We start from the raw sequence: 27,623 nt of genomic DNA on the forward strand, positions 1-27,623 counted from the left end.
GCTTGGCTGTGGGGCTCCTTCAGTCCTCCAGGGGGCGCTCTATGGAGCAGTGGAGGCTCCAATGTGGACCAAAGAGTTCCAGTGTGGAGGCAATGAGTCAGCTCTCCTGGACTGTAGAAGCTCAGGCTCAACTAGAACCAGCTGCTCACCTGGCAAAGCTGTTGGACTCACCTGCTCAGGTACAAGTGGAGCTACAGTTTGGATCTGCTTCATTTCTGTTTGAATCAAACTCACTTCTTTTACTTTTCACTCTCTTGTCTGTGTTCAGAGTCTGTCAGGTTGGTGGGAGGAGCCAGTCGCTGTGCAGGTCAGCTGCAGCTGAAACTAGGAGAGTGGAGACCAGTGGTTGACTACACCTGGAACATGAAAAAATCATCTGTAGTCTGTAGAGAACTGGACTGTGGCTCTGCTGTTTCAACAAGAAAAAGAGAGGAGTCCTCAGAGAGGTCTGTGTGGGAGATCAATACTGACTGTGTTCAGTCTGGATCTACCCTGAGGGACTGTTCATTACCATATTCCTCTTCCTCCACCCTGGAGATCACCTGTTCAGGTAAGTCCATCAGTGACATAATCAGTGACAGTCAGTTTAGTGTTTTCCTTCCTTTGTTGCGGAGACAGCCTATAGCCTATCTTGATACAAACATCAGCAGTGCTTAATCCATCCACGAGGAAGTCCTGGTACCGAGAAGGTTCTGGTGCTGTTCTGGATGGGTCAGAGGGAGAGAGGAGCTCCAGGGTCAGGAAGGAGCCATCGCCCTCACTTCATGTTGTTTCCCTACAATGGAGGGAAAATTTAGTTTGGGACAAAAGTTTTATTTACATGTTTAAACTGAGTGACACATTCACTGTACACAGACACACACACACACACACACACACACACACACACACACACACACACACACACTTTATCCCTGAACCGGCTATACAAGCCCTGATTCACACATCATGCCCACACAACGATGGGACTTACAAGTTTTCATTCACCATACACACTCATTAATTCACAGCACAAACTCATATACTCATCCCTACGCCGTTGACAGAAGAGAGACCGTGATGCATGTCGTGTAACCAAGCCTGGATAGATGGAGAATGTCCTGTTATTATTATCTTATGCCAACTGAAGAATTAAATTGGTTTATTTGGTTGTTTTAGCTCATTTCTCTGGAGCAGAACAAGACACAAATGAGATCATGAATCAATGAGGAAAAAAACAACATGATTTGATGATTAGTGGACTAAAGTCAAAATCTGGGCAATCAGATTCGACAATGAAAATTCTTAGTAGAGGACACCTCTAGAGCAGTGGTCCCCAACCACCGGGCTGCGAACCGGTACCGGTCCGTGGATCATTTGGTACCGGGCCGCAGAAAGATGAAATGAAAATGAAAAAAAAAAAAAAATGTTTGTTTCGTCTATTTCACACTTCCGGTCGTTTTATTTTGAAAATGTTGCCACTTCCGTTTGTGCATCTTCCCAGTGCTGCGCAATTGACAGGCAGGCACAAACGTAAAAGAGTGAAAAACACACGTCGCTGGGCCGGGAAAAACTCAATAATGAGACGACAGAAGACCCGACGCCTTCCAACAAGAAGAAAGCTATTCTAAAAGAAAAGGCATGAGTCCTGTTTAAATTACGGGTTCATTGCAACAGGTGATTCACATGCTCCAAGCTCCGCAATGTGTGTGCGGGACCCGGCCGGCTCTCTGCCGCTTCATCACTTCACAGAAAACTTCTCTCCCTGCGTTCTGGATTTAAGCAGAATATCCTGAGATCGGCACAAAAGCACGGAAAACCTGCTTCCATTACAAACATATTATGTTTGTGAAACGGAGTTTTCTGCAGCTTCAGCAGCAAAACGAGATGACAGAGTAGACAGGAACCGAGATGACAGACGGAGCATCACCCCCGGATGACTGACATTATTATAGTGATACTATATTATGGTGAGTTGTAACAAAGAACGTAAACGTAAGAGAAAACTAGGCTATGTGAACGTGTAGTCCTGTTTATACAGTAGGCCTGCATGTAATGTAAACAGGAGAACGTACGCTACCCCCCCCCCCCCCCCCCCGAAGAGAAAGGCCGGCGCCCCCACCCCGGGCCGCGGTAAAATTTTCCACCGGTGACCGGAGATAAAAAGGTTGGGGACCGTTGCTCTAGAGTATGTGTGTACATCTATATATATATTCATATTTCATGCTGATGACTTTAAAGTTGATATGACAGTAAATAAAGGTCAGGATCAAAGTTTAAATGTTGTGTCTCTCTCTGCAGACTCTGTCAGGCTGGTGAATGGGACCAGTGTTTGTTCAGGCAGACTGGAGGTCAAGTCCAACCAGTCCAACCAGTGGTGGTCCTCAGTGTGTGAAGATGACTTTGACCAGCAGGATGCAGAGGTGGTCTGTAGGGAGCTTGGCTGTGGGGCTCCTTCAGTCCTCCAGGGGGCGCTCTATGGAGCAGTGGAGGCTCCAATGTGGACCAAAGAGTTCCAGTGTGGAGGCAATGAGTCAGCTCTCCTGGACTGTAGAAGCTCAGGCTCAACTAGAAACAGCTGCTCACCTGGCAAAGCTGTTGGGCTCACCTGCTCAGGTACAAGTGGAGCTACAGTTTGGATTTGCTTCATTTCTCACTTCTTTTACTCTTCACTCTCTTCTCTGTGTACAGAGCCTGTCAGGTTGGTGGGAGGAGCCAGTCGCTGTGCAGGTGAACTGCAGCTGAAACGAGGAAAGTGGAGACCAGTGGACAGCTACAACTGGAACCTGAAGGAAGCATCTGTAGTCTGTAGAGATCTGAACTGTGGCTCTGCTGTTTCAACAAGAAGAAGAGAGGAGTCCTCAAAGAGGTCTGTGTGGGAGATCGACGGTATCTGTGTTCAGTCTGGAGTTACCCTGAGGGACTGTTCATTATCATATTCCTCTTCCTCCATCGTGGAGATCACCTGTTCAGGTAAGTCCATCAGTGACAGTCAGGTTTAGTGTCTTCCTTCCTTTGTTGCGGAGGCAGAAATGTTCAGTTATTTTTGTATTTAAGTGAGTGAAGGTTTGAAAACAAGATATTTAATATCTCAACATGTTAAGGGCTATCCCGATTAATCGACCTAATCGATTACATCGATGACGTAAATACGTCGACACGAGCACCATACCGTCGTGTTGTTTCCGATTTCGTCGATGACGTAAATACATCGACAGGTACAACACACCGTCGGGTTGTGAACCATATGTGACAGTTGAGGTTGATCATGTGCCCTGGCTACTTGGCCAAGGGGATGTCCCTTTGGGTGACTGGCAAGCGCGCATGACTCTTGCCCGGGAGGTGTGGGTTCAATCCCCGCCCGGGCCCTCTTCACCTTGCCACACATAGACACATGCAGCAGAAAAACACATGCTGAACCACAGCAGCACCACGGCGATGAACGAGCACCTGAAGCTGCAATATAGTTCCGTTCATTCATCTCCGCATTGGGCTCTTTCGCCGATATTGACGCTCTCTCTCTGTGCACCCGGACGCAGCACAGCATGCAGATCGTAGCCTAAGTGAGGGTGATGTCCTGCACCCCCGGCTTAAAAAAATTCTTAGAGGAAACACTGGTCTGCTCCATGACTATACTATATAAATGTGCCTATTCAAAATCATCCATCCATCCATTATCCACCGCTTTATCCAGAGTCGGGTCGCGGGGGCAGCAGTCGGAGTAGGGATCCCCAGACTTCCCTCTCCCCGGACACTTCCTCCAGCTCTTCTGGGGGGACCCAAAGGCGTTCCCAGGTCAGCCGAGTGACGTAGTCACTCCAGCGTGTCCTGAGTCTTCCTCGGGGCCTCCTTCCGAGGGAGGCGTCCAGGGGGCATCCGATACCGATGTCCGAGCCACCTCAGCTGGCTCCTCTCGATGTGGAGGAGCAGCGGCTCTACTCCGAGCTCCTCCCGTGTGACAGAGCTCCTCACCCTATCTCTAAGGGAGCGCCCCGCCACCCTGCGGAGGAAGCTCATTTCGGCCGCTTGTATCCGGGATCCCGTTCTTTCGGTCATGACCCAGAGTTCATGACCATAGGTGAGGGTGGGAACGTAGATTGACCGGTAAATTGAGAGCTTTGCCTTTCGGCTCAGCTCCTTCTTCACCACGACAGACCGATACAACGACCGCATTACTGCGGCCGCTGCACCGATCCGCCTGTCCATTCTCCCCTCACTCGTGAACAAGACCCCAAGATACTTAAACTCCTCCACCTGAGGCAGGAACTCTCCCCCGACCTGGAGGGTGCAAGCCACCTTTTTCCGATCGAGAACCATGGCCTCGGACTTAGAGATGCTGATTCTCATCCCAGCTGCTTCACACTCGGCTGCAAACCGCCCCAGTGCGTGCTGAAGGTCCTGGCTCGAGGGAGCCAACAAGACAACATCATCCGCAAAAAGCAGAGATGAAATCAAGTAGCTCCCAAACCGTACCCCCTCCGGCCCTTGGCTGCGCCTAGAAATTCTGCCCATAAAAATAATGAACAGAACCGGTGACAAAGGTCAGCCCTGCCGGAGTCCAACATGCACCGGGAACAGGTCTGACTTATTGCCGGCAATGCGAACCAAGCTCCTGCTCCGGTCGTACAGGGACCGTACAGCCCTCAGCAGAGGGCCTCCGACCCCATACTCCCAGAGCACCTCCTACAGCAATGGTTCTCATGGGGGCGGGACCCCCCAAGGGGGGCGCCAAAGATCCCGGGGGGGTCGCGAAGCCCTCTTGATTTTAAGGGGTTTAATAATTTTAATGTAATTAAAATGTTAAATAAATGAGTAGGCTAAGCATTTAATTCATATATGTGACAAAATCAACTAAATTCAAGGGCCACATTAAACATTTATTTGTGTATTTAAATAGATAAACAAATAGATTATAGGCCTATATCAATAGATGATTGAATATCAACAGTTTTAAAACATTAAATACATAATATACAGCAGGGCAATATCAGTCACAACAAATACTACTGATAATAGTATTTTTGGTTACAGAAGTTAATACATTTATAATTGATCAAAAAGCTAAGCTAGCAGCAAAAAAAAAGAATAAAACTGCTGATCATCCTATAAAGTTATGCAGGGAATGTCATCATCTGTAGCGAGTATGAGCTGAGTGATTGAATTAATACAAAATACAAACACAATATTTCAGTTTAGCATTGGCTGATCAACTTGTTTAATCAAATAGGCCTACTGGCTAGCATGCTCCATTATGTTCAGCATGCTTCTTTACAAGTTACCAAAACCAGCATCTCACTCATCACCCCAAACACTTAAGTTATGTTACATGAATATAACCCCAGATCTGACTTCACTGTGAGGTCAAAGTGAAGAATGTCCTGAAAGCTCATCAACTCTGATAGGCCTATATCAATAGATGATTGAATATCAACAGTTTTAAAACATTAAATTAAACATTAAACATTAAAGTATTTCATGTAAAAGAAGTTATGATGTTCCTTATTTTATTTTATTTTACATCGGGAGGGGGGGGGGTCACCAAAGTTTTCAATGGTAAAAATATGGGTCCCTTAAGAAAAAGGTTGGGAACCACTGTCCTACAGGATGCCACGTGGGACACGGTCGAAAGCCTTCTCCAAGTCCACAAAACACATGTGGACTGGTTGGGCAAACTCCCATGCGCCCTTGAGCACCCTGCGGAGGGTGTAGAGCTGGTCCAGTGTTCCACGGCCAGGACGAAAACTGCATTGTTCCTCCTGAATCCGAGGTTCGACTATCGGCCGAATTCTCCTCGCCAGCACCCTGGAATAGACTTTCCCCGGGAGGCTGAGGTGCGTGATCCCCCGATAGTTGGAACACACCCTCTGGTCCCCCTTTTTGAAGAGAGGGACCACCACCCCGGTCTGCCAGTCCAGAGGCACTGTCCCCGACTGCCACGCGATGCGGCAGAGGCGTGTCAGCCACGACAGCCCCACAACATCCAAAGACTTGAGGTACTCAGGGCGGATCTCATCCACCCCCGGTGCCTTGCCACTGAGGAGCTTCCGGACTACCTCAGTGACTTCAGCTTGGGTGATGAATGAATCAACCTCTGAGTCCTCAGCCTCTGCTTCCTCGACGGAAGGCGTGTCAGTGGGATTGAGGAGATCCTCGAAGTATTCCTTCCACCGCCCGACGATATCCCCAGTCAAGGTCAACAGCTCCCCTCCTCCACTGTAAACAGTGTTGGCGGGGCACTGCTTCCCCCTCCTGAGGCATCGGATGGTTTGCCAGAATTTCCTCGAGGCCGACCGGTAGTCCTCCTCCATGGCCTCCCCGAACTTTTCCCAGACCCGAGTTTTTGCTTCCGCGACCGCTTGGCCTGCCGGTACCCGTCGGCTGCCTCGGGAGTCCCCCGAGCTAGCCAGGCTCGGTAGGACTCCTTCTTCAGCTTGACGGCATCCCTTACTTCTGGTGTCCACCACCGGGTTCGGGGATTGCCGCCGTGACAGGCGCCGGAGAACTTACGGCCACAGCTTCGAACGGCCGCGTCAACAATGGAAGTGGAGAACATGGTCCATTCGGACTCAATGTCTCCAGCCTCCCTTGGAATCCGGTCAAAGCTCTCCCGGAGGTGGGAGTTGAAAACCTCCCTGACAGGGAATTCTGCCAGAAGTTCCCAGCAGACCCTCATGATACGCTTGGGTCTGCCAAGTCTGACCAGCTTCCTCCCCTGCCAGCGGATCTAACTCACCACCAGGTGGTGATCAGTTGACAGCTCAGCCCCTCTCTTCACCCAAGGGTCCAAGACATACGGCCGGAGGTCAGATGACACAACTACAAAGTCGATCATTGACCTCCGGCCTAGGGTGTCCTGGTGCCACGTGCACTGATGGACACCCTTATGCTCGAATATGGTGTTCGTTATGGACAAACTGTGGCTAGCACAGAAGTCCAATAACAAAACACCACTCGGGTTCAGATCGGGGAGGCTGTTCCTCCCAATCACACCTCTCCAGGTAACACTGTCGCTGCCCACGTGAGCGTTGAAGTCCCCCAGCAGAACGATGGAGTTCAAAATCATTGTGCTAATATTTCAATGTGCACTCTGCTTTATCTGTCTATTTTCCAGGTTAAAGCAAACTGATGTGGCACAGTTTTTCCCCTCCAAAAAAAAGATTATGAAGAGGAATGCACACCAGAAAGAGTATCTGAAGAATTTAAAGCAGATATCATCGGCACGGCCGTTTCGGCTAATGCTGTGTTCAAGGCAGGCTTTTGAAACCGTAAGTTACAGCTTCAAGTCACAACTACGACTTGGTAGCGTTCCAGGTAACCCGTAGCTCGTGTTTTTACCGTCCTGTTGTCTGTGAAAGTTCCCTATAACGGCCACTCGTAACTTCCGACCCGTGAACTCGTACCAGATCGAACTGGTATGACTTCACAGGAAGGAAAAACACAAAGTACGAGTTTCCTTGAACGCACCATGAGTTAGCAGCCCCCGCCCTTGTCAGGCATCAATTGGTCCTCGTGCTACGTCACCACATTCACGCGCATCCCTTGGCTGCACACACAGCCCTTCATGCTGTTCTCTCCCCTCATTGGATAACACTTGTATCCCACAAGGAAAATTTTCTCCTCGGGTTACAGCAGAGCAGAGTGACGGAGAGACTCGTGTTTAGGCTGAAATACTTCATGTAAGTGATTGCTGACGGAAAATAGGACTATTTAGGACTTATATTAACAAAAACATTCCACTGATATCTGCTTTAAATAAGAGAAGTGTTCAGAAGTGTATTTTTGTAAATGACTAATTGTCAACCAAAAAATAATCTTTAGATTAGTCAAAAAATGTATTGTTAGACTAATCGACTAATCGAAAAAATAGTCGATAGATTAATTGGGAGAAAAATAATTGTTTGGGACAGCCCTAAACATGTTACATCATCGTCTGTATTGGAGAACCCCCCCCCAATCATGGGCTCCTTGCAGGTACAGGTAAAGCTAACCCCTGAGCAGGGAAGGATCAGAACACATGTAAGCTCACTGATGAGGTGAGCTTACACACTGATGAGTGTCCTGGCAGCTTAGCTGCCCGGACCCTAATTATTAAGTTTATATAGTTAAAGGGACAACGAGGAGTTTTGGAAAAGCGAAGCGTTTTCACACTACATTTATGAGCCTCATGTTTTTATTCATCAAGACTTAAAGTCAGAGGTCCGAAGACGATCATATACTGTCGTAGTCCCGACTATAAACGGCAATTCGGCTGCGTTATTCTTATAACTCGCCGCGAAACCGAAAGTAAGGAAACGCTGGTCGGCTCGCCCAGCATTTCCACCACCATTAATAATAACAAAATAACGATAGAGACAAAACGATATATTCATCGAAAATGGGCCCATTAACAAGTGTGGGTAACGTAGATTAATCCACATTAATATGAGACTTTTTTCGTTCTGCCGCTGGAGAAACTCCTCGTTGTTCCTTTAATAAATACAATGTTTCTATTACATGTCAAGATTTTCTGTTATTGTTAAGTGTGAATAAACACATTTTCTATGACATTCTATGTCAAAAACATCTATAAAAAAGTGGTATTTTGTATCCAATATTGGCTAAAATATTACAATATGATTCAAAAAGGCTTTTTTTATTGTTGTTTTATCTATTTCCTTAGATATACAATCTTTAATCTTGACAATTATGCATACAAATTGTACAGGTTGGTCATACTTGTGAACAAAACTGAACATATTCCTGAATTGAGTATTTGAATATTCTAGCGCCTCTAGTGGTCACCAGCAAAAAAAATCAATCAATTTTGTAATTAGTCATGGTTGTCGTAGTTGTTAGCTGTGCTGCTGCTGACAGCTAACAGCAGCAGCAAATTAACATCAGGACGTCAGCTGACAAAACCCTCCCGTTGTCGGACACGACATGAAACTACTCCAGTTAGCTCAATCATGTTGTAACTATGATATCCGCTGGAAAAAAAATTTTTTTCATGGGCCGTTTATTGAGTTATTGTTTATTGACACTGCTAACGGCTAACGGTTAGCCCAGCTAATCTAAAATGTTTGTTCAACAATTCGTTTTATAGACTTCATAAACATCAGAGTAGTCGCAACGGTGATATAGTGACGTGAAAATGTGACATAGCTAAAACCTCGTCCGTATTGTTCTCATTAGTTTAATAATATCCCTGCCTGTCATAGTACCTTTTTATTTACTAAAATCTAGGGCTCTCAAGTTTTGAAGTGAGTTCAGAGTGAGATTTTACCAGCGGCAGCGGGGATTTGGTTGAAGTGGGGATGGATGTCTGACAAATGAAGCATAAATTCATTAAAACAAAAACATTTATGATTTATGACTGGAATAAGTTAACCAGGGGCGTCATGCAACCCAAAAATTTGAGGGGGCACAGTGAATGTGAATGTGCTATCGCGCGCACAGCGCGCACAAAATTTTTTGGAGGATGCCCTCAAATCACTTATTTTGGGCACTTATACAGGACTCTACACTAGTATTTGTTAGTTTATTTTTAGAGCACAGCACAATGAGGCCTAACACGTTATTAAACCTTTAAATAATGTTGAGGGTCCAATGTGACCCATTTTTACATTTAGGAACAAAAAAATCGTCCGGGGGGGGGGGGCGTATTTAGTTTCGCTTTCACCACGCGCTGCTGTTACGCATGCGCGCTTCTCTGTGGTGTGTATGTGTCTGAGATGAATGAAGACGAACGTCCGACGGGGGGGGGGGGGGCGGGCGGGCGACGGCGAATATCGCTACATTTTTATTTTTTAAAGAAGTTAGTTTAGGCGGCTGCTCTTTGTTGTTAAGGCAGCCGCCTTAACAGGACAGCGCTGCGGGAAACCCTGAGATGAGAGACACCTATGACTGTGACAGGTCTGTTCTACGCTATGGTTCTACGTCTTGACCACATGTCAGCTGATCAGCTGCAGCAGATGAAACTCCGCTGTTCTCAGCTCCACCGTGACGATACTGTAAACTGGCGCGGATCCGGTGTGTTTATCAAAGCTTGGTCGCTGTGCTAAGGCACCAGCTCGGTTTGAGCTGCGTTCATGAAGTTAAGAGGCTGCTTTCAAACTCTTCAGGCAGTGATCAGTGTCGGTGGCTTTTTGACTCATTACTTACTGGTCGCCGATGGTACAGGCTGAGGCCAGTAGGCTACAACAGGTAACAGTGTTGTTGTCTCTTTTCACCTCTCACGTGTGATCAGTGCGCCCTCAAATCTGTTCCACTGTTAAAGCGGTGCAACATGATGGACGTTACCGTGGTAATTTAAATGCGTGAGAAATACAATGTGTGGCGTGTGAGCGTGTGAACGGGTGGGAAGACTTGAGAGCCCTGAAAATCACACCTCAAGAAGTCCAGAATGTTATTAAACAACTTAGTCTGAGTAGCGGCGCTGGCCTTGACGGGATGGAATCCAGATATATTAAATTGGCCTCCCATATCCTTATGTTTCCTCTTGCTGATTTGTTCAATTTGTCTTTCGCTGCCTGTGAGATACCAGCAATGTGGAAATATACACGAATTACGCCAATTCATAAAGGTGGCGACATCCTTGATCCAAATAATTATAGACCAATATCAATAATTTGTACTATCGCAAAAGTATTTGAAAAATTAATTTTTAATCAAATATGACATTATCTCAAAGTAAATGATATTCTGTCACCTTTTCAGTCTGGATTTAGACCTTAACACTCAACAACCACTGCACTTGTAAAATTGACTAATGATATATTTTCAGCATCGGAATTTGGTAATCTCACAGGAGCTATTTTTATTGATTTGAAGAAGGCCTTTGATTTGGTTGACCACTATTTACTTTTAGACAAGCTTCATGCAATTGGTTTTTCGCAAAATGTACTTCTTTGGTTTAATTCTTATTTGCACAATATAAAGCAATGTGTTGTTTTTAAAGGATGTAAGTCTGATTTATTTGTTCAACAGAGAGGTGTACCCCAAGGTTCGACACTGGGTCCTCTTCTTTTTTCCGTTTTCATAAATGATCTTCCCTCAGTTTGTTCTAATACTTCAGCTCAGCTATATGCAGATGATACTGTCATTTATACCTCCAAATCTAATATTTTACAGATACAAAATGCCCTTCAATCAGACTTTGATGCCGTACAAAACTGGCTCTCATCTAACAGACTACTGCTCAATAAAACTAAATCTTACTCCATGGTCTATGGTACAAAACATAACTTAAAATTGAAATCTAATAACTTAATAATAACATGTAATGATGGTATGAATCTGCATAGAGTTGAACAATTCAAATATTTAGGATTATGGCTTGACTCAGAACTTACTTTCAAACCTCATATTGACTTCATTCTTCGTAAAATCAACTTTGGTATCAGTGTTTTATTTCGATCCAAGAACTGTTTTACACTTAATGTTCGAAGGAAACTTGCCCTACAACTTATTCTACCTTTTTTTGATTATGCTGATGTAGTATATCTAAACGCATCTAAAACCAATCTTCAACACAGCATATAATCGTCTTTGTAGATTTGCTCTTAGTTGTTCTTTTTACACTCATCACTGTATCATGTATAATGCACTCAACTGGCCCACCCTCAGTATAAGAGGACATAATCACTGGTTACAGTTTATTTTTAAATGTATACATTGCAATTATCCTGCTTATTTACAACAAGTTTTGATTCCATATTCTACAACATACCATTTACAGCACTCATCTCAGTACTTCTTCCTTATCCCTACAGTGAACAAAACAATTGGTAAAAGAGCATTTATGTACAAAGCGCCTTCAGACTGGAATAATCTTCCTTTAAATTTACGCTCATTGACCTCTTTTCATAGGTTTAAATATTCTGCTCCGCCAGACCGTCCTCCAGCCCTTCCCGTTGAAAAACGCAATTGACGTCTATCGACGTCAATGGCAGTGAACGGTTGTAATTAGATTGACGTCTATAGACGTCAATGGCAGCCAATGAGTTAATCATTGATAGCATTTTGAGATCATTAAATGCATTTTGCCGTTAGCCGCTCGGCTAGCGAAAAGTCATGGAGAATTAAGACATGAGGAGCAAAGAGAGGCTTAAAAAAGTCCTTCTAAACTCCGTAGAGTTGGTTGCCCTCTTCATAAACATTACGGTGTTTTATATTTTCATTTTTAAAATAATTATCATTTTTAAATAACTTTTTAATATAACTAACTAGCCGCTCGGCTAGCGGCTAACTAGCCGTTAGCGTAATGAGCATGGATGTATTATATTATCGGTAATGAGCCGCTAGCGGCTAGTTAGCCGCTCGGCTTTTATTTAAAAAATAAAAATAAAAAACACTGTTAGTTCTCCGTGACTTTTCACTCATTATCAGCTGATGCTCGTGCGCATGACGTCTGTCCGACTACCCATTTCTCCGACCATACATTTCTTTATTTTTGCGTCCATTAGTCCGACCTCCCTTAACCTTACCCTAAACTTAACCTAACCTTAACACTCTGAAAAAACATTTGACAAAAAATAACTAGCTAGTGGATGTTGCTAGAAATTCTCTGGCTATGTTAACCCAGATATTAACCCGGATGTTGACAAGCGTGGGTAGACGAAGAAGAAGGGGGCGTTCCTAGCTGCGAGAACGGGAACCCCCCTCACGACAGGAACGCCCATTTGTGTCCGCAGCCGGATGATATTGGATCATAGAGGGACCTGGCAGTGTAGCATGCAGACTTTACTTTCACTTTTGTCGACTTACCAACCGTAGCTTTGTGTGGCAGCAAATCACATCACATGACTCTTTAGAAACTCCTGTAGGTTAAAGTGGACTAATGAGGTTGTTGACTGATGATGTTAAAGTTGTTTCTGTGAAGATGTTGAAGTCCAGACCGTTCGTTGACTTGAGTCTTTGACTTAAGAGCTGGACTGTGAGTTTCTTTAATGGTTGTGTTGGGGACAGAGAAGGAACTCATTTCTGGACACATGCTGATGACTTTAAAGTTGATATGACAGTAAATAAAGGTCAGGATCAAAGTTTAAATGTTGTGTCTCTCTCTGCAGACTCTGTCAGGCTGGTGAATGGGACCAGTGTGTGTTCAGGCAGACTGGAGGTCAAGTCCAACCAGTCTAACCAGTGGTGGTCCTCAGTGTGTGAAGATGACTTTGACCAGCAGGATGCAGAGGTGGTCTGTAGGGAGCTTGGCTGTGGGGCTCCTTCAGTCCTCCAGGGGGCGCTCTATGGAGCAGTGGAGGCTCCAATGTGGACCAAAGAGTTCCAGTGTGGAGGCCATGAGTCAGCTCTCCTGGACTGTAGAAGCTCAGGCTCAACTAGAACCAGCTGCTCACCTGGCAAAGCTGTTGGACTCACCTGCTCAGGTACAAGTAGAGCTACAGTTTGGATTTGCTTCATTTCTGTTTGAATCAAACTCACTTCTTTTACTCTCCACTCTCTTCTCTGTGTTCAGAGTCTGTCAAGTTGGTGGGAGGAGCCAGTCGTTGTGCAGGTGAACTGCAGGTGAAACGAGGAGAGTGGAGACCAGTGGACAGTAACTACAGGAACCTGAAGGAAGCATCTGTATTCTGTAGAGAGCTGGACTGTGGCTCTGCTGTTTCAACAAGAAGAAGAGAGGAGTCCTTATATAGGTCTGTGTTTTGGATCAACACTGACTGTGTTCAGTCTGGATTTACCCTGAAGGACTGTTCATCACCAGGTTCCTCTTCCTCCACCGTGGAGATCACCTGTTCAGGTAAGTCCATCAGTGACATCATCAGTGACAGTCAGGTTTAGTGTCTTCCTTCCTTTGTTGTGGAGACAGAAATGTTCAGTAACATGTTCTTTTTGTATCTAAGTGAGTGAAGGTCTGAAAACAAGACATTTAATATCTTGGATCGTACCATTCTGACTATATGGGGGTGCTCACTGCTGCTGAACATCTGATTCTACGTAGAGTATCATTCTGTTCTCACACGTCATGATATATAGCCTATCTTGATACAAACATCAGCAGTGTTTAATCTGTCCACGAGGAAGTCCTGGTACCCAGAGGGTTCTGGTGCTGTTCTGGATGGGTCAGAGGGAGAGAGGAGCTCCTGGGTCAGGAAGGAGCCGTCGCCCTCACTTCATGTTGTTTCCCTACAATGGAGGGAAAATTGAATTTGGGGCAAAAGTTTTATTTACATGTTTAAACTGAGTGACACATTCACTGTACACAGACACACAGACACACTTGATCCCTGAACCGGCTATACAAGCCCTGATGCACACATCGTACCCACACAACGAAAGGACTGACAAGTTTTCATTCACCATACACACTCATTAATTCACAGCACAAACTCATATACTTATCCCTACACCGTCGCCAGAAGAGAGACAGTGATGCATGTCGTTCAACCAAGCCTGGATAGATGGAGAATGTCCTGTTATTATTATCTTATGCCAACTGAAGAATTAAATTGGTTCATTTGGTTGTTTTAGCTAATTTCTCTGGAGCAGAACAAGATGCAAATGATATCATGAATCAGTGAGGAAAAAAACAACATGATTTGATGATTTGTGTACTCAAGGCAAAATCTGGGCAATCAGATTCGACTATGAAAATTCTTAGAGGACACCTCTAGAATGTGTGGGTGTGTGGACATGTGCTGCAGACTTAAAAGTTTATATGACAAAAATAACGTTCAGGATCAAAGTTTAAATGTTGTGTCTCTCTCTGCAGACTCTGTCAGGCTGTTGAATGGGACCAGTCTTTGTTCAGGCAGACTGGAGGTCAAGTCCAACCAGTCTGACCAGTGGTGGTCCTCAGTGTGTGAAGATGACTTTGACCATTTGGATGCAGAGGTGGTCTGTAGGGAGCTTGGCTGTGGGGCTCCTTCAGTCCTCCAGGGGGCGCTCTATGGAGCAGTGGAGGCTCCAATGTGGACCAAAGAGTTCCAGTGTGGAGGCAATGAGTCAGATCTCCTGGACTGTAGAAGCTCAGGCTCAACTAGAACCAGCTGCTCACCTGGCAAAGCTGTTGGACTCACCTGCTCAGGTACAAGTGGAGCTACAGTTTGGATTTGCTTCATTTCTGTTTGAATCAAACTCACTTCTTTTACACTTCACTCTCTTCTCTGTGTTCAGAGCCTGTCAGGTTGGTGGGAGGAGCCAGTCGTTGTGCAGGTGAACTGCAGGTGAAACGAGGAGAGTGGAGACCAGTGGACAGTAACTACTGGAACCTGAAGGCAGCATCTGTAGCCTGTAGAGATCTGAACTGTGGCTCTGCTGTTTCAACAAGAAGAAGAGAGGAGTCCTCATATAGGTCTGTGTTTTGGATCAACACTGACTGTGTTCAGTCTGGATCTACCCTGAAGGACTGTGCATCACCAGGTTCCTCTTCCTCCACCGTGGAGATCACCTGTTCAGGTAAGTCTGTAAGTAATATTTCCGTTCATCTATGGTGACAGCCAGTCGTCTCCATTAAACTGAAGATGTAGAACAGCGGTACTGAGTAGGCCCGCCGGCCACCTATTTGTGGCCCCCGAACTGTTATTTCTTCAGTATGTGTTTTGGTTGGGTCAACACGTGTATATCGGGACTTGTCTCCATGCCAACGATACACAGACAGCCTGTTACTGGGTCGGGCTGCAAGCACATTTTTAAGTTTCACTTTAGCTTTTGAAGCTGTTCGCATATTGTCACTTTGCCAACTGTAGGAGCCTAGATTGCGCACAAATGAACACACAACCAAAGTTCCAAAGACTGGCAAAAGACACAAGTAGGGATGCACACTTTGAATTTTTTTTCTGACCGATAACCGACGCTTGTTAACCGATTAGATTACAACGCTGGCGGCACAGGTGTGTATTTAAAGGGATAGTTCACCCAAAATTCAAATTTCACTCATTATCTACTCACCCCCATGTCGACTAAGGGTTGGGAGAAGTTTCAGAGCCATCTGTGCCTTCTCGGAGTTACAGGGGGGGTCCGCGCAGCAGTGCATGTTCACATGACGGTTAAGAACGGGGCTCACTTTTCTTCATCCAAAAAGGCACACCAAAAAACATCCAAATACCTCCATACTACTCGTCTGTAATGTCCCTCTTGTATTGAAGCCCCGACATGAGAAATTGTTCCGAACAAAATTTAATAACTCTATATTTTGTCAGTGCACACAGGCAGAGCAGTGAACTGAGACACTGGGAGCTTCCGCTACAAACAAGCTTAAAATATAGCACGTGTCGACACGCCCCCCATGAGTTGACGACATAAGGGGCTACTAAAAAAAATAACTAACTGATAGTATTAATCGGTCCAAGTTCTTGTTATCGGTTAACGGTCAATCATGTGCATCCCTAGACACAAGATGCTTTTTTTTTCTCTTTTCTTTATTAGGATCCCCATTAGCACCTGCAACAGCATCGGCTATTCTTCCTGGGGTCCGACATACACACAACATACTGTACACATAAACATTCACATCAACACATAAGAAACATACATTCACATATACACATGAGAAACACACATTTATACATGACACAACAAGAACAAACAACAAGGCTCCCTAATAATGAACAAACCACAGAAAAAAATCTGACAGACATTTGACAGACAACACAGACATCATCATTTCTCCACTCAAATTCCATTCAATACTTTAATACCTTGAGTACAACCGCAAAGTAAATAAATAAAAATAAATGGATCATATAATAAGCATTGACTGTCTGAAGTAACTGCGACCATGCACTTCAACAACTCATACACATACACTCCAAGAAAAAGGGTACAACCACAACTGTAGCCGGTCCTCTTAATAACCTCAATATATTAAATCATATTTCATTAAATTCTAAGAGATACTGTTTGAACAGCAATTTAAACCGATCTTTGTTACTTTCATGAGCAATATGAACTGGTAGAGAGTTCCAGGCAACCATAGCTCTGTACAGAACTGTTCTCTGAATTATACCTGTTCTCACTCTCGGCAATATGAACCTCCCTTCTGATGTACTTCTTGTTCGATAACTATGTTGGGCAAAACAGGAGTGTAGTTTGTCATACAATAATTTTGGTACTTGTGTCACAAGTGTATTTCTTAAAAAATTCAACAAAGCATAGGTAGACCTATGTCTTATAGATAGCCAACCCAAATAAAACTATCATACATGCTGATCACATTAGTTCGATAAGAACATAATAGAGCGCAACGTGCAGCTTTATTTTGAGCAACTTGTAATTTCCTCAAGTTCTTAACAGAAGTACTTGACCAAATTACTAAACAATAATCAAGTTGCGACAAAACCAAAGCATTCAAAACCTGCCTCCTGACATCTGGAGATAGAAAATTAGAAATTATTTTCACTACTGACACTCCTCTTTCCATTTTGCCAACTACAGTATCGATTTGTTTGGACCACGACAAATTATGATCCAAAGTTACACCCAACAGATTTGTCTCATATACATGTTCAACCAAAATATTATTTATATTTAATGTAAGTGTTAGTTCAGGCTTGAACTGATACTTTGAACAAAACAATATAGATTTTGTTTTGCCAACATTGAGAATTAATTTATTGTTACCGATCCACTCAGTCACTAAATTTAATTCCTCTTGCAATATGTTGTTCAGTTCACCTATTAAAGGGGCAGTGGCATAAATTGTTGAAACGTCCGCATAAATAGCGATGTTAGACTTCTTCAAAACAAAAGGTAGTTCATTAATAAATACAGAAAATAATAATGGTCCTAAACAGCTCCCTTGGGGAAGACCACATGTCACATGTCTCATTTTTGATGCACTGCCATTAAAATAAATAATTTGTTTCCTACTTGTTAAGTAGCTTTCCATCCATTTTAATGCAGTGACTGTAAATCCATAATGTTTCAACTTATCCAATAACAAAGAGTGGTCAATAATATCAAAAGCTGAACTTAAATCAAGTAACACTGCACCAACAAAATTTTTATTATCTAACTCCCTCTGCCAGTCATCAACCATCTGTGTCAGAGCAGTGCATGTGGAATGACCTGATTTATAGGCATGCTGATTGCCTGTATTTAAGTTATTCACTTCAAAATATAATTGAATTTGATCAAAAATAATTCTCTCCATAATCTTTCCTAACGCTGGCAACAAACTAATAGGGCGGCTATTGGAACCACAGAAAGGTACAGCTGGGTTCTTGGACAAAGGAACAACTTTTGCTATTTTCCATGCCTGTGGACAGACACCTTTTCTAATACTTAAATTTATAATATGGCAAACAGGGACAGCAATAACATTAGATACCAATTTTAGAAATTTAACATCCAGATAATCTATGCCAGCGGGTTTATCCTTACATTTTTTGATTGGATGTTCCACCTCTGATACAGTTACACTTTCGATGTTAAATTTACACATTTTATTCTTTATAATCAGTTCCCTAATTATTTCTACAGAAGTATCATTATTCGTTGATTGCATTTTACTTCGTAAATTATTTATTTTACCACAGAAATACTCACTGAAGTAATTTGCAATGAGTTCTGGTTTAGTTAAAAATGTTCCTTCCACTTCCAGAAATGTAGGGCTGAATTTTACTGCCCTTCCTGAAAGATTATTTACAAGTCCCCATAGCCTTTTCTTGTCATGCTTTGCATCCATAATTTTATTTTCATAATACAAGTGTTTTTTCTTTCTATTGACTATTGTCACATGATTTAGCATTTTCTTATACACTTGCCAGTCTGACTCATAACATGATGCTACTGCTACCTTTTTTGCTTCCTCCCTCTGTTTAATGAGTTGTCTTAATTCTTCATCTATCCAGGGTGATTTACAATTCCTGACAGTGTGTTTTCGAAGTGGTGCATGATTCTCAATCACACTCAAAAATAAATCCATAAAAATTTGAAGAGCATTATCTGGATTGTCCTCATGTAATACACATTCCCAAGACATGTTTTCAACATCATCTTTAAAAGACCTTTCACAAAAATTCCTCATTAATCTCCTGACTATTACTTTAGGCCCCGCTTTTGGAACCTTTGCTTTCCGGACAAGCACCACCAAATTGTGGTCACTACACCCGACTGGAATCGATAGTGAATTGGAACATAAATTACTCCTGTTTGTAAATATATGATCGATAACGATCGAGTTGAGCTTTTAGTTCCATCTCTCCTCATACATATTCTTGTCGGTTTATCAACCATTTGTACTAAGTTACTTGCATTAGTTATTGAAAATAACTTCTCTTTAAGCGGACATAAGGGCATATTCCAGTCGATATTTAAATCTCCCAAGAAATAAATCTCATTATCAAAATCGCCCACTGTATCTAACATTTCACACATTTTCTCTAAATAATTTAATTTTGCATTTGGAGGCCTATAGCCACATCCTATCAGCAAATGATTAAAATGAGGTAAATTAATTTGCATCCATAGCACTTCAATATCATCATACATCAAATCATATCTCACTTTTGCTGGTATTTGATTTTGTACATACATTGCTACACCACCTCCATGTGCATTCCTATCCCTTCTGTAAATACTGTACCCCTGAATTCCCACAGCTGCATCACTGAAAGTAACATCCAAATGAGTCTCTGATACTGCCAGCAGGTGAATTCCACATGACAAAATATCTTTGATTTCTCTCATTAAGCAGTGTTTCGCACTGACACATTTAGAATGTAAAATGGTTTTTCATTACGATACGATATGATACGATAAACTTTATTGTCCCTTTGTTTATCAAAGGACTCTATGGAGGTGCTGTTTGTTAAACTGATTGCTAAACTGAACATTTGGTTTGATTTTAGCATGCTTGATTTTTAACCCCCTCCTAATATATTTGTTTTAGTTCCATGACAGGTGGCGTTTCTTGTTTTATTCAAATATTTATTTTAATTTTGTCAAAATGGAAATTATATTTTATTCAAGTACATATTTTTGTTGTCGTTTTGAATAAAAAGGACATCTTTTGAATATTACATTACAGTATATCACATGTGGCCTGACCGACCTCAATAAATGGACCTTCAAACCATTGAAAAACATCTTTGTGGTACCCCTGATGTAGAACCACATTATCATAAATGTGTCCATCCTTTAAAGGACAATTCCGGGCAAATTAAACTCAGGGTTGTGTTTTCCTAACATTTTAGGTCTAAAAGAAGGAATCTGAAGATAGTTTAATTAAAAGGCTCCATGGGCTGCGTGCGTGCGTGAAAGGGAGGCTGTGTGTGTGTGTGTGAGAGAGAGAAGGGGGGGGTGGGGGTAATTTTTAGACAACAGGAGTGCACTATGCGGTGCCTATGTGAAAACGTGCTCCTTTGGATGTTTTGGTACAACACATGGATTAGCGTGTTGATTGGTGACAGAAAACTGATGTCATCACGTATTTACATTGTATATTCAGATGTTGAGTGGCAGAAAGTGACCCCCAGCCCGCATTCACTAAATGGCTGCCCCCCTGGTTAGATGTGCTCTGACGCCGACTCGGCTCCGGAGCATTCTTTGTTCAGCTTGTTTAGACTTGATATGAATTAAAAAATGAATGAAAATTGAATGCTATTGTTGAATGTGTCATCATTAAAAAAAATGAAGTGACGGGTAAAAATAGATTATGACGGAATTTTTATGACCCCGAAACGAAAAAGTCTAGCGCAACCTCTGACTGAGAGGTTTGTTTACTTCAAGCAAGCTGACATATTTGTAAAACTAGATCTAATTCAAAGTCTTGCGCGAGAACCAAGTTGACGCTCGGTGTGTTTACGTGCAGTCGGAAGCTCCCATTTGTGTCATAAACACAGGAATATCAACTCTTGACTTGCTTGAAGTAAACAAACTTCTCGGTGCCTGTTTGAGTAGCCATCTGACGCTGTCCGTGGAAAAAAAATGTTTACTTCAAGCAAGTCAGGAGTCAAGAGAAATTGACTGTTAACATTCAGCCAATCATCTCTCTGTTTACAGACCTGCTGGTCCAGCCAATCATCTCTGTGTCCTCCATGGACGGGGTCTCCCAGGCCCAGCAGCAGGGTTATTCAGGTGTGTTGATGGGCTCCAACTTCACCATCAGCTGCTCCATCCAGCCACAGTACCCAGGAGGCTTCTTCCAGCTCACCTTCACCTCCTCCAACACAACGGACAACTACACCCAGCCAGCTGTCAATCACTCCGCCTCCTTCCTGTTTCCTGCTGCAGAGCCCGCCCACCAAGGAAACTACAGCTGTGTTTATCACCTCTACGTTTTCTCTCATAACTTCTCCTCTGAGAGCCGTCGACTGTCCCTCACTGTCTCAGGTGAGTTGAAGCACATTTCACCTGTCTGTGCTCAGGGGCCCATTGTCTCTTCATCCGTCCATGTTGCTGTCAGGGATGTGATTGGCCAAGGACAAAAAAACAGGAAATTATACAGACCCATAGCGTGGCACGGCAACAATGCAGCCATTACACACGACGACATAATTTTGACACTTTATATGAAAAGTATATACGCAAACAGCATGTCAAACAATAGGTGCAGATATTATTACAGTCTGTGTCTGTGTGTCGTGAACTTCACACACACACAGTGACATAATCTTCATCATTTTGATCATTCAAAATGTGTCTGAGAGCGACAGAGACAAGAGAGAGAGAGAGCCAGTGGTGGCAGGTGGAATTAGCACTTGATATTGAACTTACTTAAAAGGAAAACAAACATGCAGTAGCTCCATTTTAATATTTAATGAAAAAGTTCTTGAACCATTGAGACCTTCCAGCCAGATGTGTGGTATATGTCTAATATTTTTTGTAGCTGTAAAACTTAAGTATATCAGTGAGGCAATTTCTACAAAAATGGTAATGAAAGCTTGTGAATTAACCTACTGTTGTAAGATAAAGTACAGACCCGTCTGCAGAAACAAATTAAAGGGGGGGCATTAAAGTATGAAACTTAAACTGAACTCAGAACTGGTCTACTATCATCTCTATCCTAATAGCTTACTGTCAGATATTAATACATGAAAGGAGGCTCCCACATGCTCACTGCTGCACACACACACACACACACACACACACACACACACACACACACTGCACCAGACACATTCACAGACAGTCAGAAATCACAGAACTCTTCAACACTGAACATTACTGCAGGGTCGCTACAATACGTTTGAGGCCCGTTTCCAAAAGAATTGCCTATAGGACTGTATAAGGGTTAGAATGACTGCATTTTAATTTTATTGAGAATAAGTATTTTATTATTTATTTGAACTTGATACACATTTACTAATGATCCAAATGTTCAATTTGTTGTAAAAAAAATAAAAAATAAAAGTTCAGTTAAAACTTTTTTTTTTCATTTCAAAACAACACATTTCTAGAGCTGTAACTGCAATACCGTAATACCGTGAAATCCATGATATTTTTGCTCAAGGTTATCATACCGTCAGAACCTCATACCGGCCCATGCCTACGCACACCTGTTGCTGTGCTGTCTCTCTCTGTTCCTCGGCTCTCTGGACTGTTCTTTTGGGCTCTTAAAGGATAATTTCCGTTTTTTACAACCTGGACCTTATTTCTAGCATAAAATACGATCATTTTACTTACCCAGATAACTTTGGTGTCATTTGGAGTTGTTTTCACGTAATTAGCCCCAGTGGAGCGGCCAGTATATCCGTATAATGCGACAACACGGGGCAGCGCAATGCAGCCTCTAAATAACACATTATACGGATATACGCGCCGCTCCACTGGGGCTAATTTCGTCAAAACAACTCCAAATGACACCAAAGTTGTCTGGGTGAGTAAAATGATCGTATTTTATGCTAGAAATAAGGTCCAGGTTGTAAAAAACGGAAATTATCCTTTAATAAGTGGGCATGGACGGCCCAACCTGTCCAGATGCGCTGGTTTGAGCCGGGTTTGTGCCGAGCCAGGCTGGGCCTCGGTCTTTTTCTTTTTCTTTTTTTTTGGCCGGGTTCAGACAGAGAATTAATGCTTGTCGTAAATGTAAACACACTTGCGTCACTTGCACCACCACGCCGCTCCAACAAACACTACCGCGACAAAAAAAACTACGGCGGCAATTGTCTTCTTGTTACGTTACTGCTCCATGGTAGGGTCCAATATCAACACCGCTGGCTATTATGCGCAGGCCTTGCTCATGAGATTTATGGCTGTGTGGGTTAAATGGTGGTTAATGGTGGTCTGGCGGTCCTACCCGACCTTATTCTCTAAGAACTGACTCAAACATGTTGAGGTTTGTTTAATGAAGCTGTTGTACTCATGTCATGATCTAACGTGATGACTGAATGTGTCTCATCAGATCCACCAGATCCAACAGGTCGTATCATCAGACTGTTCGTCCTGCCACTCGGTCTGCTGCTGCTGCTGATCGCTGTCACCTGTCTCAGCCTTAAAGGAGCTGGATGTAAGAAATGTATGGTAAGTTATCATAAATTCACCCAATATGTCACCAGAGACTAAGGAATCATGTTAATTTGAAATACTGATCTAACTGGCAACAATAGCACAGCAGGAATATAGATTTTGTGATTTGGCTTCCACTGAGTTGCAGCTAAGACTGGGAGATTAATAGTCTTACATACAGCTCCTTTAAGGTACCAGAATCACCTTTGTTGACCTGAGCTCTGTCTGACATGAAGCTCTCAGCTCCTGTATGTTGAACTGAAGTCTTGTGTCTGTGTGCTGCCACATCTCTCCAGGCCACCAGGGGGCAGAGTCCAGTCCAACAGGAGGCCATAGAGCTGCAGTCTTTCAACCTGGGTGTTTCCACAGCTGACGGAGGGCCAGCTGAAGAAGAAGGAGTCCAGGCTGCTGCAGAGGAGGAACTTGTCTGACATCCAGACTCGTCGGCTGCCACACACCTGTCCATCAGCTCAGTCAACGATCCAGCATCGTCCCTCAGATGTTCCCTTTAGAGTTTCACTGAGATCCTGCAGGAGGAAATCATCTGTGGTGTCATGTCTCCTCTCAGTCTCATGTGATGATGCTCCTCTAAGCTTCAACAGCAACCATCATTTCAAATGTATCTGTGATATTTAGACCATCATTGATATCAGGACATTCAAAAGGAATTCAAGGAGAGTAACAACAATCAATGAGATCAGATGGATTTTAGTGAGGTATTATCATGTCCTATGATACAACACCTGAACCTGAAAGTAATGCTTGTAGTGTAACATCAACAGCTGTATATTGTTTTATTTTGAAAGGTGAGCTTTTATTTTGTAAGATGAGAAGGAAGTGATGTTTGTGATGCTGAGTTGCAGATGCTGAGTTTTGTCTGTTTTTGGTGGCACAAAGAAAAGAAAAGCAATCCTTTTGCATCCAGCTTCAGTTTTCTTCACGTGGCATTTGCAGTGAATAGATTCTGTCTATAAGTTTAATATCTATTCTATGATATGTATGTTGAAAGAAATATAGCCTATTAGTTGTAGCTATGTATCAGATTTATTGTTAAGAGTGATCTAATGTTATGCTTACAATAATTTGTAAAGGAGTATTTTTATGTATCACATCCTTAAGCGTTTTCTTCATTAAAGGCCTGACAATTACAACACAAGCCTGTTCTTTGGTGGTGTAGTGAGGAAATGGTTTCGCTTGCTACTTAATGCTTCGCTGTCCCGGAGGTCTGGCCAAAACTCATTTGGCTGTTGACTTCAAGTAGAATATTTACATCATCTGACACAGCCACAGATCAGTGATCAGTGTTGGTTTCTACACGTATGATGCAAAGGTCCTGTCATGAGTCACTGCAGCGGGTGAGGACGTCATGCTTGGTTCCTGAGACTGAGGGGACGTGAGGAGCTCGTCCACTGGAGAGCACCTGTGTCCTCCTCTGTGGAAGGGGTCTCCCAGGCCCAGCAGCACGGGCTTCAGGTGGCTTGATTCCTTTAGCTTTACCTTCAGGGAATATGCTTCCTGATTTTATTCTGACGGGACTATGTACCCCCACCTCCTGTGAAAGCAGCTTCACAGCCTTGTATGTGTGCTTGTGTGTGATGAAGAAATTCTGAGCCGACCCGGATCGGATCGTTTCAGGAACTACAACCCTGTGACATCAGGTGCAGCGGATAAAAAATACACTTTCTTTCAGCAGCAGATGTTATCAGGTACTATACACAAAACTATTTATACTATCAGTACAATCTACTCTCCACAGTCCATAGAGACAACAAGTGCTGGTTTTAGAGGAGGGGTAGGGCAAACGGGGTAACCTACAGTAGTTGGTGTTGGCCTCCATCTCAGCCAATATCAAAATCCAATTGTTTGAAGCTGAACTTCAACTTGAACACTTAAAGAGGAACTATGCAGGATTTTTACCTTAATGAAACAGCTCCAGAGTCCTAGTGCTGGTTAAATCACTGACTTGTAACTAGTTCCAGGGTGGATGGAGGCTCTCTGCCTTCCACCTAGCGTCTCTTGGAGGTTAGAGACACAGAGGAGGGGAGACTGCATAGTTTAACGACTACGATGACCTGGATGACTAAGAACCTTCACGGACACTTCGAGTTCATTTTTTCACACAACGTCAAACTCAAAACTCACACGTTGGTTTGATCTTGGCACAAATTACTGATTGTGAGTCTGATTCTGTGAGTTGAGGTGTTTGTCTCAGTGTCACACTCCTTCACATATCGAGTGTGAACCTGGAGAATAAACAATCCTGAGAGTTTATCACCTGTTCGGCCTCGTGTCTCCCCGTCTCTCAGCAGGTAAACGGGTGACGACGCCTCAGATCTCCACAGACTGAAACATGAAATGAGGCCGATTAGTTAAAAAAGAAAAGAAAGAAAAACCAAATGCAGCAAAAATCCTAGAAGCTGTTATGTTTTGTCTTGAGGGCGATCAGCCAGGAATTACATGTTCACACACACACACACACACACACACACAGAGCTGACAATGAGTATGAATGGCTTTTTTAAAATGTCTTTTATGGTCCAAACGAGCTGCAGCTCAGCTCGACGTGCAGACACACAAAGAGCTGAAATCACTGAGCTATTGATGGAGAAAAGCTGCTCACATTGTTCCAACGAATCAATCTGAGAGCTATTGATGGGAAGTCGTACGGGAGGAGGAGGAGGAGAACCGGAGAACAGAGGAGAAAAGAGGAGAAACAAAGGAGGAGAGAGAGTCATGGAGATGAAGTGATGTTTGCTGCTTCAGGGGAGAAGAGAACAAACAGAAACATTATTTAGTTCTACAGCAGTTTGAGTTTAAACTCCTGATGTTCTCGTCTCATATGAATAAAACATCTAAAAAATATATAAACGTCTACCTTTATACTGTATGGAGCTTTAACACAAACATCTACCTTTATACTGTATGGAGCTTTAATACAAACATCTACCTTTATACTGTATGGAGCTTTAATACAAACATCTACCTTTATACTGTATGGAGCTTTAATACAAAGAGCTTTAATACAAACATCTACCTTTATACTGTATGGAGCTTTAACAGCTGTTATGCAGTCTGTAGTAATAATTCAATTAGCTAGCGGATTAGTTAATTGGCAGAAAAATAGAAAAATATCAGCAACTATGATTGATTAAAAAACCTTTAGAACAGTTCAAAATATTTAAAGATGTCACTTATACGGATGTTTATATAGTAGATAATCAATAGTAAATATGATCATTACTCACAGTTCTGTCCATCAGGTGTATTGATCACAGTAGAGCTGAATTTGATTGGTCAGACACACCTTGGATAGGTGGAAGTGAGTTTATACAGATGTTTATAGAAAACAGTGACAGGTTCAGTTCGGAGTGAAGTCATTAATCCTGGAAAATTCAATAAAGTCATGAAATGAAAGTTGAAAGATCGAAAACAGTCCATTTGTTTGAATGTGTGTGTGTCTGTGTGCGTGTGACTCACAGGAACCACGTCACGTTAATGTGGTCGTGATGAATTGATGGTGAAATGCCGCACATCTCACCTTTGACCCCCGCCCCGCCCCAATCCTCCACCTCTTCAGGGAGGGGAGGGGTTGGACCTGACACGCACACGACTTCTCAGTGTGATAGATTAACTGTGTGTGTGTGTTCCAGCCTGTCAGATGTAATTACAGTAGCTGCCTGGATCACTCAGAGTAAAGTTACATGATTATAAATCACACAAGTAATTTCAGTCTATTTTAATAAGTGCACAGTGTGACAGCTCCATTAGTCTCACTCTCTCTCTCTCTCTGGGTTGATTCAGTTCAAAAATGAATGTAAAAATAAATCAAAATGTAAAAAAAAAAAAAAAAAACATAAACTGATGTCCAACTGGATGTCTTCTGACCCTTTTCCACTTCACAGTTACAGCTCTCGCCTCACCTCGGTTTAGGTCCAGTTCTTCATAGTTCCTCCTCAACATGGGCTGCTGCCGGTGTGTTCTTAAAAAAAGCAGGTTTGATTCTCGTGTCAGACGTAGCGCTTGCGACTCTTCCAATGACGAAGGCAGTCGGTTGACGTGGCATTTTAGGATGCTTGGAACCTGGACTGAGGCGATACCAAAAAAGTACCAGGTACCAGGTAGGCTACTAGGGGTTTGTGGAAAAGAGAAGACGTGTGACGCCGTGGCGAGTCGAGTCGAGTCGCGCTAGTGGAAAAGGGCCTTTTGAGTCCAGGTGAGTGTTAACAGCAGATTTAAATTATTTTCCTGCCAGAGTCCAGTTC

The 27,623-nt window shown here is 43.1% G+C and overlaps 1 protein-coding gene across 1 annotated transcript; it reads left to right on the forward strand.

The window, feature by feature from the left end:
* Window positions 1-363: 363 nt before the first annotated feature.
* LOC146967115 (scavenger receptor cysteine-rich type 1 protein M130-like) lies at window positions 364-24,214 on the forward strand. Its single transcript, XM_085762175.1, has 10 exons — window positions 364-550; window positions 2,281-2,595; window positions 2,671-2,952; window positions 13,026-13,340; window positions 13,430-13,711; window positions 14,684-14,998; window positions 15,088-15,369; window positions 20,917-21,246; window positions 23,267-23,338; window positions 23,626-24,214. The coding sequence occupies exons 1-10, from the start codon at window positions 364-366 to the stop codon at window positions 23,790-23,792; spliced, it is 2,547 nt and encodes an 848-aa protein (XP_085618301.1). The 3' UTR covers window positions 23,793-24,214.
* The last annotated feature ends 3,409 nt before the right edge of the window (window positions 24,215-27,623 follow it).

This window comes from Trachurus japonicus, chromosome 19 (assembly GCF_045865225.1).
Source record: "Trachurus japonicus isolate A0001 chromosome 19, Traja_1.0".
NCBI lineage: Eukaryota > Metazoa > Chordata > Actinopteri > Carangiformes > Carangidae > Trachurus > Trachurus japonicus.

Bases quoted from the DNA above. Each gene is read 5' to 3' on its own strand.
- LOC146967115 (XM_085762175.1), top strand. From the start codon at position 364: ATGAAAAAATCATCTGTAGTCTGTAGAGAACTGGACTGTGGCTCTGCT. The intron at 14,999-15,087 runs GTACAAGTGGAG...CTCTGTGTTCAG, and splicing joins TGTTGGACTCACCTGCTCAG to AGCCTGTCAGGTTGGTGGGA. The intron at 15,370-20,916 runs GTAAGTCTGTAA...CTCTGTTTACAG, and splicing joins CGTGGAGATCACCTGTTCAG to ACCTGCTGGTCCAGCCAATC.